This window comes from Lipophrys pholis (genome assembly GCF_963383615.2).
Source record: "Lipophrys pholis genome assembly, chromosome: 1".
NCBI lineage: Eukaryota > Metazoa > Chordata > Actinopteri > Blenniiformes > Blenniidae > Lipophrys > Lipophrys pholis.
The window spans coordinates 50,020,278-50,038,944 of NC_137635.1; the positions used below are offsets into that span (position 1 = coordinate 50,020,278).

An 18,667-nucleotide genomic window follows, 5' to 3' on the forward strand; every position below is an offset into this window, starting at 1 on the left:
TCTTTCTCTTCAGGCCATTATCTTGTGAATAACTGGCAACACCATTTTCTACTGCAGGGGGACTACCTATCGCGCGGGCCTGTAATTACTGCCTTGCCAATTATCAGAGCTTTACAACTACCAATTATCGTACCGCTCTCTTTTATGCAGGCCACCGTCTTTAATGGCGGTGGGGAAGCGAATGGGACAGCGGCGGCGGCGGCGGCGGAGGCGAAGGCAGGGGGTGCGACTCCACTGAAAACTCAGCGGGCTCAAATACGAAATGCCTCCTCTTGGAAATTTGCATGCTGTGCATAATGAAACAATAAGTCTAATGAGGAAGGCTCCCCAATGGAGAGTCCAAAATGTGGCTTAAATAAAAAAAAAAAAAAAAAAGGAGTGAATCTACAACGGTTTACTGTGAAAAAATATAACCACTGATGGCTTTAACGACTCCCCACCACATCCGCACCGTCTTTAAAAGTGAAACTACACCTACAAGTAACAACACGGGCCGGATGAAAGCTTGCAAATGTGCACGCTGTGTCTTCACTATTTGTGGACTCAGCAATTATCTAACAGTGCAGGAGGAAGCACGGGGCCCTTGAGGAATCTATCTTTAAACCCGGAGGAAAAGCAGTGTTTTCCATCAGAGAACTGCAGCAGAAGTACGAGCAGCTACTGATTGTATACACAAGCACGGTGGCTGATAAGATAAGGACAGACATACCAATCCAGTGCTTGGACCCCCCGCCGCCCTCTTCTCGAGCAGCACATTTCCAACGCCAGGCAGTGGATTGGGTCAACAAGGTGCAGAGTGAGGAAGGATGCAGCTCTCAATCAACTCTTCTATGAGAAAGGATCCTTTTGGACTAGATTTGCGTAGTGACAACGGCTCTTTGACAGAGGAAAGGTTTGATACGCGTCAGATAAAGAAAAGAACGTGAGTAACATGGATCCGAAACTGGTACCAGCAAAGCTAAAAGAGGATTTTATTTTTTTTAGAGACTTTTCAATGCATCTTGCACCAGAAGGTTTCATCTTTACGTTAAGATCGTCGTCATTCTCTGTGTTACGCGTTTGGTATCGGTGACATTTTCACCACGGAACCCTCCACAGCAGGAACATGGAGAAATTGTGTACACTTAACACGTTAGATCCTGAAACTTTAGCAATCCTCGTGCCATTTCACTGCGCCGCTTCATCACGTTGAGTCTTTTCTTTCTTCACCAATTTGCTGGTTTAGTGCATATAATCAAAGAACTGAAAGAACTGTGGTTCTGTTCATGTCAGATAATCGTAATGCCTTTAAGCCTTCTTGATTTTAAAGGGAATTATTTCTTTTTTTCATGTCTTCAAAATAGCAGAGTCAGCATTCAATTCATTCCGGTCACAAAACGACCACTAGGTTTACATTAGAAGCGTGTAACTTCTAAAAAAAATGTAAGTGTAATTTAGTGTAGTTGCATAGAATAGAATATGAACTCATACAAGCAATGGACACTAAATTTACAATGGGAAAAAATTTGAACCATAAAGGTTGTAGTGTACCTTTAAGACAATCTTCGTCAACAAGCCCTTAAAAGGCAGCGATGCTAAATACGCCTCACAATCACATTTGACCAAAAATGGGTCTGAAAGGAAAAGGGCTAATTACACCCTCTCCCCCAGGCCCAAAATACTTACACTAGTAAAAACGCTGTTTTCTTTTTAACCATTAACCTTGATGAGAGGCGACATTATGTTTAGCATGATGAAGAAAAACACAGAGATGGAGGAGGGGGGGGGTGGATCGGGAGGTCGAACAGGAAGACTGTGTTCCAGAACGAGAGGGAGAGACGGACGATAAAAGGGCATAGAAATGGCGGGATGGGACATTACAGGCAGAAGAAATGTATTTGACGAGTGACCTTTCTACCACATCCAGCCAGAACAATGGTCCATTATGTGCCATTGTACTCGGCCTGTAATAAACGGCCCCATCGGCGGTAACGCTGACACGACTGTCAGACCTCAGCGAAAGGCAGGAAGTACATGGAGGGAGAAGGTCCGAGCAGGATATGGCGCCTGCTCAAAGTCATTCTCCGCTGATAACATGAGCGAATGTTTAATGAATCGACGCCAAGAGTCCTAAAGCCACTTTTTGTGTCGGGGGAAGTGGAATGCTGTTATAATATTGATAATCTGAGCAAGCAGTACACGCGCACACGCAAACAAACTAAATAAATCAGGAGTTACGAGGTTATCTTTCAGATGGGTATCGTCCCAGAATACATTGTACTCGGGGACACTCACGGTAATTTCTCCAACAAGAATAGTGGCGCTGAGCTCGTTTCTGGGTCAGGAAAAGTTCACGGGGAAAAATGGCTTCAAGTACAATCCTCACAATGTGTGAGAACGAAAGTGCACCATCCCACCGCCTCGACCGAAAACAGCCGCTGAAGTGAGAGCTTTGAGATTTGTTCTAGAAAATCATTCCGAGGACAGCTCGTTCTTAGACATGCTTCATTTCAGGAGCATTTAATTGAATATTGTGCAGTGAAGCATGATCGCTGCTTTAAACTGAGCGTTTGTGTGTCAACTGCTTCATGTTCGTGTCATTTAGTGGAACCTGGATTAACACATTATATATATCAACATAATAAAAGGTGAAAAGTGTTAAATTATAGATTCATGCAACATGGGATGAAACTGCATCCTCTTTTTGTTTACCTCAAGAGAACGTTTAGGTTGTTCCTAATCAGTATTAGTCAAAATGAACAAAATTGGGTTTTTTTATGAGCACAATTTCACACACTTTAGCTAACAAAATGATAGAAATGAGTATTTTTGCGGTTGTATTATTTGAAATGCGGTGGGTTGGATAAATATTTTTTTTATGAAATTGAAAATAATTAGAAAATTAAAAATACTTAAAAAATAGACATTCATATACACACACCTATATAAACTTTACACTCACACACATACACGCCACAATTTAATGACCAAATTGTATATTTTTATTCATATTCCGACTCAGTGCACCTGAAAACGTTCAGTTCACCTCCTGACTTACCGATCGTACTGCAGCAACCCTGTGATGTTCAGCGGCTTCAACACTCGACTCCGTTATCAATTTAAATCAAATGTTGATTACTTGTATTCAGTTAAAAACTGGCACACACACAACAAAATGTGTAGATTTGGAATGACTATGAATTGGGAAATAATCCTTTTTGTTTATTTTGGTAGTCTTCCAGGTTGATGGCAAAGACATGGAGCTTAAGCAAATCATCGGCGACCACGACAATAAAAAAAGAAAACACACCAGGAAGTTTTGTTCGTACGTGATCATTTTGTTTCAATCACCGAGCGCAAACGGCACCGCGTCCTCCGACTCTGAGCCGCCTCGGCTGGATTCATCCGTCTGGCTTGAGCTCGGACTCCTGCGAGACCCGAGACTTAAACCTGTGAGGAAATCCATCTATCTAGTCAATCACAGCTGGATTAACCGTTGCCTCTGGCAGCGGCCGATCGATACGCTCTGCAGCGAGGTGCCAAAAGCTCCCGGCTCTTCTCCTTGGGAGAGCAGACCTGCGAAACAGCTAACTGGATTCTTGTTTAACACCAAAGCAGCCAAAAGTCTTCCCCGGTGCTCGGTGGGGGTCCCGGCCCGTCAGCATCGGCGTGTCTCAGCCAGCGGCTAAACAGAAAGGAGAGGCGCGCTCACGCGCTTTTTTTTTTTTTTTTGGGCTGCGGGGCCACGCTTGGTTGGAGTGAGTCAAACACCCCGTGCTGAACAAAATAATTAATGCATCGACTTAAAGACAGTCTCGAGATATTTCAGGCTCAGTGGAAGCCAGCTTAATTTGGCTTTTTTTTTTTTTTTTTTTTTTTTTTTTTTGGTTCCACATGTACAATTTTGACCAGAATTCTCTTTGGTGTTCGATGCCCTCACAACCCGACGGGGGAAAACACTAACAAGCAAATAAAGAAAGAAAACCACCAAATACTGCTTGGATTTCATAGCAAATCTTAAGAAACAGAGCAGAGCAACTTGTAATTCAACACGCTTCCACAGCCACCGATTAGCCACAACATTATGACCATACGTGAAAACAAAATGGGATTTCTCACTCATTTCTCTCACAAACCAGCATGAACTTCTGCAGCAGTTTGAGCGACAACGCATGTCCTCTGCTGTCAATATGGCAGGTAACTAACTAACTAAACAAAGGTGATGCTCATCGACCGGTTCGTTCTCAATTTTTTCAAAACGAGAATCGACAAAACCGACAGAACCGAATTACAAAGCAGAATTGAAAAAAAAAGTTATCAGTTCCCATTCCTATTTGTGTCGCTTAAAAAAACTATTCCCAGATCATAAGCGTCTTTGCTTCGTCTCATCATTTAGCTTCGCTATAAGGACATTTCACGCACTAATAGCTCGTTTCTTTACCGACTTATTTTGGTGAATGCAGTGTTTTCCTTCGTGTCGATCTCTCAGAAATCAAGTTTGAAATGTTTTGAATAGCTGATGTCGAATTGATTTTTATCTGCAGTTTTGACAGTTTTTCTATTTATTTGTTTCCGTAAAAGTTCACCCCCAATCGCTGTGTCATCTCAACTTCCTGGCTGTTAAAAGAGGAGAACTCAAAAACAATGGGACAAACACTGTATTTTACATTAGTTAGTGGCTTTGTAAAAATCTTTTAATACAATTCTGTGATGCTGAAGATGGAAAAAAAAGATTATGATATTTCTGGGGTAAATAATGTTTTTTTTTTAATTCAATAGCAAATGGTTCAAAATAAAAAAATCAAGGTAGAAAACACATTCAACAGACTGAGAATTCACACCTCAAACTATCCAACCTGTAACATGAGTTGACATTAAGTCGACTCGTGCGCGTGCGCGTACTCCAATAACCCGAAGTAATCCTGGGAGCGACGCTCTTAACTGTGTGAAACTCAGACCTAATAAACGCTCGTCAGGATGACATTTGAGAACAAGAAGTAACGTCGTTGGATTAACATACAAAGGGACCGGCGTGAACCTTTAACCATATCTGGCGCCAACAAACCCAGTCGTCTGACGTGGCATTTGCGTTAACCTTACGCCAATTAAAAATAAAGGCTCTGCCATTATCGTATTATTGGACTATCTGCTCCGCGGGCGTGAAGAAAGAATACAAACTGAGTTTTCATAACGAGCGGCCGTGGGGAGTAATGACTCCTGCCCTACACCGAGAGCATGGGAATTAATTAGCTGGCAGAGGCTGTAATGGCCTTGGCATTTATAAACTAAAAAAAAAGAAAGAAAGAAATAAAACCTGGCACGGTGCCCATATGACATTTACTTTGGTGAACAGAGGGAAAGAGTGCAGCGAGAAAGAGACCTGCCATCTTGGAGCTGTTTGGTTCTGGCCTCTCATCCAATAACAGTGATATTGCATGAAAGAGTTTATTTACAAAGCTTCAAATATGCAGTTTATTGGCTCTAGGAAAGGAAGCCTTCCTTTGAATTATCAGAAACACGATCAAAAACACGAACTGTGATGAGGTAAGCAGGAGGAGTAAATCCCACCATCAAACAACGACTCAGGTGAGAACAGATGCCAGAGTCGGCATGTTTTCTCTCTACTTGATCAACCATCCTTTCCTGTTCCAATGTTTCTATTAAAAAAATGAATGAAAAAATACCAAATGGGATTTAAAAATACATTTGTAAGGGTTTTTAATTATCATTTCTGGCCCAAGAGACAATTCCCACTTTAAGTAAGGCCATTTTAGCCCGATAATGAAATTATTATAAAATCAACACATGTGCAATGTGAAGAATATGAAATACACGATAATGTAGAAAACCTCATCATTTACAAGCGATAACGGAAAACTCTTGTTGCGTTGGGGGTCCGTTTCCATGGCAACGGTGCTCGGAGCCACTGAAAACGCAACTTTTTGAAAATGTCTTCCAAAGTGGAACTGCTTGAAAATCTTTCTAATATGCCGTTATTGCGCAACACGCCCGCGGTAAATAGAAATCCAACTTCGTGTCTGTGGTTTCATTACAGAAAACCACCAACAGCACCCACTAGTGGTCAGACATGAAAACTTCATTGTTTTCTGTGGTATCCCAGTAAACGGACATAGTTTTCGAAACGCTTCCATGCATTTTCACTTGAAATGTTGTCGTGTAGTTTGTCCCTTTCATTAACTTGGTCGCCACATAATGCATACAGCCTCACAATGAACAGAGATGACCATTCCTCCTCAAGACCATTTGTGATGTCGAAACATCCGTTATAGAGGCACACGCACCTTCCTCACCACGACTGCCCAATGAAACAAGACTCACCAGCACGCCGCTGATTTAAAACCCTCTGGTTCGTTTTCCTTTTCAACAACTTCACTGCCGTAAGGTCAAAAACAAATCCAGGCGGCCTGCATGTGGTTCCAGTCATCACGGGGTTAACAGCCGCCTCACCTCTCCTGCTCCATCCTCATCTTCATCGTCTCCTCATCAGACGCCTGCGTCTCCTCGGGCCTCCACTTGCTGGAGCCTTTGCGATCCATCTTCTCTCCGGGGCGCTCGTCCTTGCGGTGCTTCCCAAACCTGGAGCGCAAAAAGAAACAAAAGTAGGTTGTGACGTCAACGCCATTTATTTATTTTTTTGAAGTCAGGAGCCTCATCGGCCAAATTAAAAATGACATGATAACATCTGCAAAAATGCGAAAGTTGATCCTAAAAATGTCCAATGTTAATGAACAATTTTCAAATTCAACGACAAACAAGCTGAATATTTTTTATAATAATAACAATATTAATAATAATTTTTAAAAAAAGCAAATGTGAGAGTCTTCCAGCCTTCATATTTAATGCTAATGTTGTGCCGGGAGTGTTGTATTATAACGTTTACATTTCCAACATGACCCCCCCCCCCTCCCAGTAGTTAAATTATCACCAATAGTGACTTTAATATTAAAAGATTAGATTCAATGTCGTTTTTCTTTATTTTTCTTCTACTTTTTTTGCTTTTGTTCGGCGTCTCACAGATTCTCAAATGAAGGCCCTGACTTTTCTTTTCTGGCTTAAAATGTGACAAAAAAAAAAAAAAAAAAAAAAAAAAAACGTCAGGATGACAAGGACTTAACAGCTGATCAAACCCCATGGATGAGGCATTCAAAAAGTACTTCTCATAACTTCAAACCCAAATCGGTGCGTTTAAAGATGTGTGTGTGTGTGTGTGTGTGTGTGTGTGTGTGTGCGTGTGTGCGTGTGGTGTCGACGCAGCCCATCACGATAATTATATTCATAGGGAGGGAGTGACGCTTCACGAAATAGGAGCCATTGCAGAGATATTTCAGCTTGATTGACTCAGTATAAAGCTGCAGCCTGTTGAAGAAATGACTTTGGCACGACGCTCGCTTCCACAATGAACCGCTGTGATTATTCACGGGGAAATTGGTCCGCGGAGAGCATCTTACGACTTCGAAAGAGACAAACGCAGAGAGAAACGAAAGAGGTGTGCGCTCGCTAATGAACGAGGCAGAAGACGGCGAACAAGAGAGGGAAAAATGAACGGGGAGAAACTCGGCGAATGAAACATTCTGAGCGAAAACTAAACCACAGAGACGGGCGTCGGGAGGAACTGGAATCGAAAGATGTCAAAAGGCACAAAAGTGAAGTGTTTTTAAAGGATTACAGAGAAAATTGCGTGAATTACCCAGAATAAGATTTGGAGGGGGAAAAAAATAAATAAAAAATGAAAAGAGAAGAAAGCAGGTGTGAGGCAGGTGAATGTGGTTACATGGAAATCAATGAAGACAAAAGAGAAGTGAAAACAACAGAGTAAATCGATGAGGCATTGGAGGAACAGACGACGCAAGCAAATTACGATCTGATCTCGACTGTGTGCGTGTGAGAGATAAAAGGTAAACGAGAGAAAATAAATGAAAAACAACAAAAAAAAACCAAATCAATAAAAAAAAAACCTTCAAAGGAATTGTGTGAAAATATACGGAAAATTCATAATGGCATTAATTCAATGACCCAAATGCTTTATAGAACATAGATAGAAAAGCCAAAACATAAATACAAACACCAACTGACTTTCATTAGCCTCCATAAAATAATCTGTGATGATAATCAAAAATCTCACTTCACTTCAAAATAAATACTGAGTTTCCCCACAATGATCCTTCATGGCACTGGACAGAAAACACTCGCCTGTTTCTTTTGGGGGGTTGTTTAATGTAAAAAAAAATTTAATAAATAATAAGTCACTTCATTTAAGTCACACAGTTTCAAGTGAATTTAGATTTTCTCATGAATCTGGTATTTTATTGGGGAATGGATCAATTAATGATGAAATCGTGGAGTAAAGGTCCAAAGTAGCAAAACAGACGCATCCTGCTCGGCCTCGGGGTCGACACCAACCAAAAGAAACGTGCACGGAGAGCACATGTGGCAACCGAGATGTTTAGCATCTGGTCTTTTTGTTTGCATTGGCGTGTGTGGATCTGAGCAACAGAAGCAAGGGAGACGAAACACGGCTACTGTGGAATGTGACTTCCAGTCATCAGAAGTAATTTATTCCTTTTGTTTAATCCCGAGGCAAACAAAGAAAATGTCAATGAATCGTAATTTCTTCAAAGTATGAGAAAAGTATAAAAGGGAAGTCAACTTCTGATTTGATACGAGGAAGATATGAGAAGTCCTCGTGCAAAACCAGTGTTGTTTTCAGGAAAAAAAATTGTAGCACGAAACAGAAAGAAATCTTTTAGTATTCCTTTCAGTGCAGGTATGTACAACCACATTCAATTAAAAATATGATTAATTACCATCGTGGAATAGAAATAGATAGGCCAGTTTGACGTCATTTATCCAGAGACGCTGTAATTCCCCCTGATCTGAGAAGGTAAGGTCTCAAAACTTCCAAGTTCTGCTTGTACATAACTTTGTTGGAAGTAAAGGCTGAAGGGAGGAACACATCGAACGTGAATACAAGCTGTTTGATGGTTTTCAGAGGTTTTTTTTCCCCTCCCTAAAATGAAAAGTCAAAAGTAAAATTTCAATTGAGTCAACAGAGAAACTAGGCCCCATTTACATCAACATTGTGTGTTTCAACAAGTGAAAACATTGTTTTTGCGTTTTTGTTTCAGAAAAGTTTCATGTTTACACGGCAACGTTTTGAAAACGATGTACATTTTTACACGGATATAGCGGAAACCGATGCAGTAAGCATGCCAGGCCACGAGATGGCGCTGCTGTTTTTGACTCTCAACAATAAAACTTCAAATGTTAGGACATTCTAGGCCATCTACATGCATATGTGCCAAAGAACTATTCACCATGGCTGTGGTGCGCATGCGCAGTAGCAGTGGCTCAGAATATTTGCGTTTCCCCACCGTTTCTATGGAGACAGAGTTGGGAACATTTTCAAAAAGTTGTATTTTCCTCGGAGATCAGAGTCAAAGCGTGTTTCAAGAAGTTGTGTTTTCAGTGGCTCTGAGCATCGCTGTCGTGTCAACAGACTCCGAAACGCTACGAAAGATTTTCGATTGCATTTGAAAACGTTGTGTTCATGGGACCTTACTCGACTGGAACGTAACGGGCAGCTTCGCGCACAACCGCCACGTGTAAATGACTCGTGACGGCCGCCAGCGTTCTCCCAAGTCATCCTTTTAAATTAGTGCTTGAATGTCACGGCGGGGAGAAATCCACTGACAACACATGCTAATTCCACAGAGTGTGAAAGATAAACAGGAAAAAGCTGGAGATAAGATCCAGCTTGAAATGATAAGGGGTGGGGGGTTGGAACAGGCAGGCGGGGACTGAGGTCCATTACCTGATTAATCTAAACTGCGGCCCGTCTGAAATGCTCAGAGTGACAGCTCGCCGTTAATGCTGAGAGCAGGAGTGATCTATCATGACGAGAGACGGTTGACGCTTCTCCTTCTCCACGCCGCTAACTTTCATTAACAGCCCTTAAAAAAAAAAACCACCCGTGTCTCAGACACACATGCGTCATGATTTATGACCGAATCGGGAAAACTTTGAAGAGGAGACAGAGTATTAACCGTGACACCAGGGCATTTAATAATCTTATATTCCAGGCACAGTTAGCCTCAACGCCATCGATAAAGAGGCTGTGACGGGCTGCTGAAGAGATCACTGAAAGAAAGCGTCGGGGATTCGGCTGATTCAATTCAGGGGGCCACCTCTGTGTCACCGCTAATCCATTCTAAAAGCGCAGGTATGCGACGGAGCTGTGGGCCCTTTTTGATCGCGCGCCGAGATTTGCATGACAACTCCATTAACAGGAAGCAACAACGGCGTGCGACGCACTGAAGCGAGAAAAGGAGAAAAAATCAAGCGAGGGGACGACAAGCTCGCCAATATTTCAATTCAGAACAGTCAAAGATATGAAAAGAATTTCACTCCAGCTAATGCGGATGACTTTTCAAAAGAGGAGAGAAAACTTTCGTTTACTTTGCTTTTCCCTTTAATTCTTGACAAAGACACGAACAATTCATCGTCATCAAGGAGACGGCAAACTTTGTTATTCCCCTTTGGGGAAATTCCTTCTCTGCGTTTAACCTATCCACAGTTCACCTCAGCCCGGGGAGCAGCTGGGGTCAAAGGTCATGCTCGGGGGACCCACAGTGGTGACCTGCCTGTTGTGGGATTACTTGAACCTGCGAACTTCCGATCGCAAATCCTCTTTTCTAACATGTAGGCCAACTCTGCTCCGAATTAGTGAAGAAGAAGAAGAAGAAGAAGAAGAAGAATGCCTTTTATTGTAACTTGTACAGGTACAGGGAGATTACCTGGTCAAATATTTTAGAGGAATACAATTAATTACCTCAATGAAAGGCACATCTTCAAAATGAAAGTAAAATTTGAGCAATAGTGGCATTTTAAAAATGTGAAATATATATTTTATTGTCAATACATCTCAACAGATTTTAATGATATTACGTTATGAGGTGAAAATCATCGTCATTCAAACAATTTGTGCTCCCCAGGGAGGGTACGGCAAGAAAATAATAAACTGAGTCAAAACTGCTATATATCTCAATAAAGCAGATTTTCAGAAGATAATTTCATGTTTGGGTGATGCAGGTGATTGTCAATGGGAAATAAGCTTTACTGCGAACAGTGATGACAGTTGCAGATTATAAATAGAGACTCACCACATATTTGAGTGTGTTATGCTATTTTATTGCCCGTGCAACAGCTGGTGCGGATAACACGAGTTGGCCTTCCATCAAAAAGGAGCACTTGGAGTGAGACGAAGCATGAGCGGTGTGAGAGTTGGAACGTATAGAGGATGAAATGTGAGAATCTAATCTTACGTATGAAGACCCCTGATGTACAGGATGAAGTGCATGGCCAGATAATAATTTTTTATCCAACAGGCTCGCATACCGATACAATTCCCAGTTTCAAACGTCACCTCATGGCACAAAATGGTAAAACACATCCGCCATGAAAAACAGTTGATGGAAGTCTATTAAGCCTTGATTAACAATTTGCTCCAACATGCGCCACATTATTGACAATCAAGCTGTGGTTCAGCCACTTTTACGCCACGAAATGCTCCCATTGCCTTAAACAAAGAACATTTCAAAAGCTCTTCTGTGTCTTGTTTACAGAAACCGTAGCTTATATGATCTGTTGCAGTGAAACAGTTGATTTGAGAGCGTCAACGCTCACATTTGCAGCCATTTTTTGTAATATTCAACATGCTCACCATTATAACGAGTGGTCACAGAAGTCCAGTTGTCATAATTTTCTGCAAAGGATTTAGAAAAAAGAAAAATCCCCCACAATAATCAACAGAAAAGTGATTTAAACGATTCTGGATAAACACCAAATATATTCTTACGACAATAATTTTGTCCAAAACACATCAGCATACAGGCTCACAGGTTCTATTTCTGCGCCATATTGGGAAGTTTACATATAGGTCTGTAATTTTCTTTTCTTTTTTGGGGGGGGGGGGGGGGGTTCAGGCTTGTTCACTTCATCCCTGACAGGAACACACACAGAAACACACGGCAGAGCAAATGCAAAATTAGTGCAGCCCTCAAATTTCTGGGCATCGACCACCGTCACACATGCCAAGCTAACAGACCGGGCGCTGCTTGGGAGTCCAAGCGATGATCAGAGAGAGAGAGCGAGAGGGAGAGAAAGAGAGAGAGAGAGAGAGAGATGGGGGGGGGGGGGGGGGGGGGGGGGGGGGGGGGGGGCTGTGGAGCTGGCAGGCTGAGCTGTTGGCAGGAGTTGATGGTAATGATGCTTTGATTGGGACTGAGTGTGAGGCCTTCGAGACATGAGAGGGTCAGGCGGTGGCAACTCTGTTGATCACACACACACACACACACACACACACACACACACACACACACACACACACACACACACACACACACACACACACACACACACACACACACACACACACACACACACACACACACACACACACACACACACACACACACACACACACACACACACACACACACGACGAACACACATCAGAGACCCCCACCACCCCACCCCACCCACCACCCCCACCCCCACCCCACCCACCACCTCGTCCCCGAAACTCCCGTAACCGGGAACCTTCGCTCACTCACGCGACACCCCCTCACCGCTCTCCACGCGCCGTAGAGCCACTCGGGGGACGGAGCTTGCTCACATCACAGTTGGTCGCGTGACAGCTTCGCACTTTCATGCACTTTTGAAAAGCCACGACGCACTCCAGCGGTTTGCTGCCAGACACGCGCACACACTCGCCTGCGGGTTCGTCCTGACATGTTGACACTGCCACCAGTAAAACATGCAAATACCTACTACCACTTCTTTTTTATTTTAATCTCTTCAGCAACATATTTGTTGCTAAGTGCTCACGACTGTGGTGTTTGATAAACTGTACATAACACCTGTCAACCACTTCATGGAGGTGTGGGAGGGAATTTTCTGTTTGGAGTATCTGAATATACAAAGTTGATGCAATTTAACACAACGGGAAACAAGATTAAAGCTAAAATGTCTTGAAATTAGGCACAATTTATCATGACGTTGTGATTTTAAATTTTTTTTTAATAATTAACTGTAGAAATTGATGGAAATCATGAAGTTCCTTTGGTTCTGTGGCACAAACTTTGACCACACACAAATTATCTAAGAAAAAACAAACAAAAAAAAAAAAAAACTTGCAATAAGTTCTGCTGTATCGAGCAGAATGCCACATGCTTCTTCTCATCCGTATGAACAGCTGGTGTGCTTTGAGTCTGGCTGTAATGCGCATTTTGAATGGTTATAAATGACTAAGCAGCAGCTGGGTGTGTGTGTGTGTGTGTGTGTGTGTGTGTGTGTGTGTGTGTGTGTGTGTGTGTGTGTGTGTGTGTGTGTGTGTATTTGTGAACACCTGCAGTAAGTAGCAAACACATCTGTCATAAAAGCACTGCAGGTTGAAATAGTAACCGAGAACCTGCAGAGTGTTTTTTTTCCCCTCAGATGGCGGCATGTTTTTACCAGAATGAGCCACTGAACCAACTGTTCATCAGGATCAGAAGGAAGATAAAGCAAAGACTAGAACGGAAGGGAAAAAAAAAAAACCCAAATGAATCCACTGTCATCTCTAGCTGGCAGTGCGAAATCTTTGAAATCGCGAAGCAACAAGTCATCGTGTAAAGCATCTTCTGAGGGATTATGACAAGTGTTTACGAGGTGACGTCAAAGGGATGTTCGGTGTTTTCAAGTCCTTCAGAAAGACCCGAATTCAATGTAAAATGCATCACAGGTATCTGTGAAGGCTGATAAGGAAGCAAAGTGTAACTACGATTTCTGAACATCATCTGCAGAAGAAATATGTTGATCAAGAAATCCCCGGTGCACGTGAAGCAATGCAAGCTGGGAAAGTATGAGAACGCCCCCTTCGATGTCGGCTCTCCCCGTCACTGAAGCAGATTAATTTGGTGACTCGTCCACGGTTCACCCGACTGACCAACAAGGCATCTCATGTACATGCAGAGATTCTGTCATGCAATGGTGTAGGTTTTTTTTTTCCAATGTTGTGCCAAAGTTTTGTGATGAAAGGCAAAAACGTAGCGGAGAAATATTGCAGTCAGACTGAAGACTTGTAATGTGAGGGATTGTAACAGTTGTAAAAAGAAGTAGGTTGAGGGTTCGACTCTGGTCTGTGATGGAGTGGACTGGTGACCCTGCCAATCCATAGTTGCATGGCTGGAATCGGCTCTAATCGCCACGTGACCCTGAATGGGACGAAGCAACATGCAGGACAGTACGTATTGGACAAAGTGCACCCTTCATAATGTCAAATACTGCAGGAGTTCGATTCTCAACTTGGATCTGTTGCATTTGTACCGATGGATTTGTTCTTTAAATTAATTACCAGATTCAGACTTGGCACAGAGATGGATCGACTATAAGTCACATCATTTCTGAGCTGCCAGTAAAAACAGTGAGCGGATCAAACAGGGTCAGACAGCTTTAATTCAGACGCCGTTCCATGCCAGAGTGTACGACACGATCTGCGTGCGAGTGTATCGCACACGCTTGCACCAGTTTACAGCATGAGGCCATGTCCTGTATGTCTCAGCGGTAACCGCATCATACAGTCTTGTATTTCTCTACAACTATAACTATCTGCAACTATCTTTTGTGGGCCAAAATGTAGAGCCTCCCACGAGTTTTCACATGTATAGATGTCGTATCACAGTGAAGGTTACAGCTGGATGGAGGTGTGGAAGCCAGGAAACGCCTCGGAGGGTCTCACAAAGCTGTCACCACGAGTGCCTTTTTCCACGAGCCTCTCTGCTTCTCCGAATGTAAACCGGTGTCATTAGAAGTGATCCCACCTGTTTGACACAGAGCCCTGTTGGCCGCCAGCCCGCAGAGCTAAATAGCTCAATTTCAGCCCCCGACAGAGAGACAACACTCTTCTCCTCTCGCTCACTCTTTCGCACCGTAGCTTGTCCTCTCGTATTCACTCCCATGAAGCTTTTTCCTACCGTCTCACTCATACGCCAGTTCTCAGACTAAAGCGAACGGTCTCATCTCTCACGTGTGAGATACGAGCGTAGGAACACGTTGAGATGAAAAATGCAATCCACGAAAATCACCATGAAATCCCTGAAAAAGCAACTCGGGGTGTTTTTCACACCAGGAGACCAAAATATACAAAGATGCATTGTCGCTAGTTTGGTCCCAACGCTGGCAGAGCATCACGTTACCATGACAACCGAGCCCGACTCCATGAGAGCGCCACGAATAGGAGGCTACCGACGAGTACCAACTAGTGTTCATGAGGCTACAAGCCACAGAGCACAGCTGTTTCAACTACGGGAGCCACTGAAAACACAACTTTTTGAAAATGCTCCCGCTCCATCTCCATGGAAATGAGGAAAAGTGCAACTCGCGTTTCAGAAAGCGAAGCTGCCATTGTTGTTATTGTCTACTTGGGCCATGTGCAGAAGAACTATCTACTACGATTGTGGTGAGCACACGCGGTGGCAGCATTTCAAAAAAGTTGCGTTTTCCCCCCGTGGTTCTTAAAAAGTTTCCCGTCCACACGTCACCATGAAAATGACTCAAAACGATGTCGTACATATGGCAGGCCTGTATGTGGCGCTGTAACCCACCCAAAATACACTAAATAGGAATACACCAACGACGGAGAAGAAGACAAGGCGATGAATTCATTGTTCTGTAAAACAGAAAGCTGCGTTTTCAAGTTTCTCCGCTCTTGAACCCGTTTTTTTCAACAAACAAAAAATAAATAAATAAAAATTTCAGGCTCCTAAAATGCCGCGCCGTGTGGACAAATGGCCCAAAATCCCGCGGTTACATGAAAAGGTGTTGTCGTGTGTACAGGGCCAGACATTTTCACTTGAAGACGACGTGTAAACGGCGCCTCACGCTGCCTTGAAGAGTTGTGTTGCTTTACCTGAACATGTCTCCGAGTCCCTTCAGCATTCCTTTCTTGGCTTTTCCCTTGTCTCTGTCTTTTTCTTTGTCTTTGTCTTTGTCCTTGTCCTTCTCCTTCCCCCCTTCCTGCTTCTTCTTCTCCTTCCCTCCTTTGTCTTTGTCCTTCTTCTTCTCCTCTTTGGTGCGATTGGTGCCGTTAACCAGCGGCTTCTCGGTGCCGGACAGCGGCGTCTGGTCCGCCACCGTGGACACCGAGTCCCGACCCGACCTGGAGCTCTCCTCCGTGTCCTCCTCCACTAGAGATTAAATAAACAGGAGAAGAAAAAAACAAAAAAACATCCAGGAGACAAAGAAAAGAGATTGTGTGCTTTTTAATCACCAGATGGTTCAAGAAGTGGTTCATACTAGTCGATAGCCCTGACCATCCGTCTCAGAGAAGTGAGATTACTCCTCCTTAATCCAATTTCACTCCATATTACAAGTGATTTAAGAGCTCTGTTCTGTGATGAGACAGGAGCCATTAGAAAAAATTAGCTGCCGAACGTCAATGAATTAGTTACTATTTTTATAGCGCTATGGCCGGTTACCCGGCTAAAATACCCCATATTTAAAAACATTCCAAATTTTGTCGTACAGTTGTTAATGAGTCACGAGGGGAAATAATACTTAATACAGATTAAAGATTTCCACGTCTCGCTCCTAATTCTTACCGATTTTTATGTGCGCATCTGTGGTTGGTAAATTTTAAAGCCCATCTGCGCTTACAATGTTTTAAATCACGGGAAAATGAAAGAATTAGGAATAAGGCAGGGTGGCGAGGGGATTTTCGCTCATCTTATCACATAATTACATAATTGCCCGTCGCTGCTGGTGAGAGAACTCATGGGTGACCGAGCGGTTTTTGGACAATATGCCTTTTGTATGGTAATATCAGTGGAAATGGTTATTTTAATAAGCTTCTCCTTTTGGCTTCATTTCAATTGTAATTCTTGAAAATGAGGCTGAAGTAGTTGAGGCGGTCACAGCGGCTCTGGATATGCAGGGACGCTGGTGAGGTGGCACAATCATCCTCCCCCCACAAAAAAATATGCCACTTACTGACAGTAAGCATTCGATATCTAATGCTGCAGTGGTTACAGCCTGAGTCTTTTATATGCCGTCGCCACAAGCGGAGATTAAATGAGCCGGCGGACGCAGTGCATTGGTCAGAATTCAGTCACCGCCATGCATGAGCTTTAAAGCCACAGCAGAGTTGTTAGAGTCAAGTGCAAATAACACAATTGTCACATTTCAGGCGAATCCCACGAGTTTCCGGCCAGGACTCCCCCCCCCCCCCCCCGGGATTGCTTATTCTTACATGTCTCCATGCCCTCGTCGTCCTCCTCGGTGGCGGCGGGCCGGTCGTACGACTTGTCGATGGCGGCCCTGAAGCTCTCGTTGCAGCCCCGCCCCCGGATGATGCGGGGGCGGGGCCTGTGGAAGGGGAGGTCCCCGTTGAGGGTCACCTCCGCCACGGCCGTCTGCAGGCTCTCCAGAGAGCTGGATTTCTTCAGGCCCAGCGACGGCCCCACGTCCTTCGTGGAGGAACCTGAGGGTGCAGGACGGACACAGGGTGATGCATTGTGGGAAATGGGTAAAACATGATCCGATCTACTCCGTTTGCATTGGCCGTCTTTACTACTCTATGTCTCTTTATTAAGTCAGTTTGATTAACTTCAAACAACTGCAAAGGAATGTACATAGAGTTTTTCCCGAAGCAGTTCAAGTCAATTTGTGGAGAATCTGTTCATTACTAAAGTGGAGCAAAAGATCGACTTCAAACTTTTAAAAAAATCCAAGCAGGTTGATTGAGTTGAATTTACTATACAATCATGAAACTAAGCACTTGATTCATATTATATTTAGGTTATTCTGTTTTGTTTGAGCAGAAAGAAGCTCAGATAAAAGCGACAAAATCTAAAACGTGGACAAACAAAAGTGTTTCTTATTTATGCAGATTTGCAATTTAGGGTAAGATCCGGCTAATTCCAAGTCAGCAGACACGTAAAGGAAGTAATGAAGCAACGTATGTGAACTTTTTGTGAAATTTACTTTAGCGAAAACACAAGTTTGACACGTTTTCCAGATACAACACTATTGTGATGCGCCACCTAATCAGAACTTTGTGTGAGATGTCACTGTGGAATCATGATTGTGTTCAATCAGTAAGTCCACCGTTTATTAGGCAACACATTATTAAGAATATAATCTATAATAAATGAATCTCAAATCCCTCAAACTTCTCACATATTCTCATGAATGCTTTAAAAGATCTATATCACTCTGGCTTGCCTTTATTCTTTAGAATTTCTAATGACCTTCTTCATCCGAAATGCACAAAAATGCTCTGGTTTTACAATCAAAGGCGCAGATTTGTCAATAATTCTATTTGTGTAGGTGAACATAAGCAGTATGTATATGGGTCCCGTTTCATAACAACTAAATAAAGAGGAGCTTCTTTAAAAGCTAGAAATAATGGCCGAACACGTGATGAGATGTGAATGAAGCGATGTTACAGGAGGATTTTAGAGGGCAGACTGAGAGGATGTGAAACATGGGTTTTTTAGTCCTATACCAAACAGTGACTCAGCAATGTGACATTTATCTGACAACAAGTCACTTCCTGTCAGTTCCCAATAAGCAACGACTAAATCTGTCCAAATGTGACCTCAGTGACTTCCTGCTGTGTCTGCTTTGATTT

General features: G+C 43.0%; 1 protein-coding gene across 3 annotated transcripts in view; it reads right to left on the reverse strand.

Moving 5' to 3' along the window:
* The window catches only part of pard3ab (par-3 family cell polarity regulator alpha, b), a 262,388-nt gene that overhangs the window by 63,086 nt on the left and 180,635 nt on the right, over nt 1-18,667 (reverse strand). For all 3 annotated transcript variants that reach the window (XM_080487990.1, XM_080487989.1, XM_080487991.1), the window contains 3 exons: nt 17,285-17,515; nt 15,947-16,223; nt 6,448-6,576 (listed from right to left, as the gene is read on the reverse strand). In XM_080487990.1, coding sequence (XP_080344116.1) covers nt 6,448-6,576; nt 15,947-16,223; nt 17,285-17,515 — 637 coding nt within the window. The remainder of the gene's footprint in view (nt 1-6,447; nt 6,577-15,946; nt 16,224-17,284; nt 17,516-18,667) is intronic.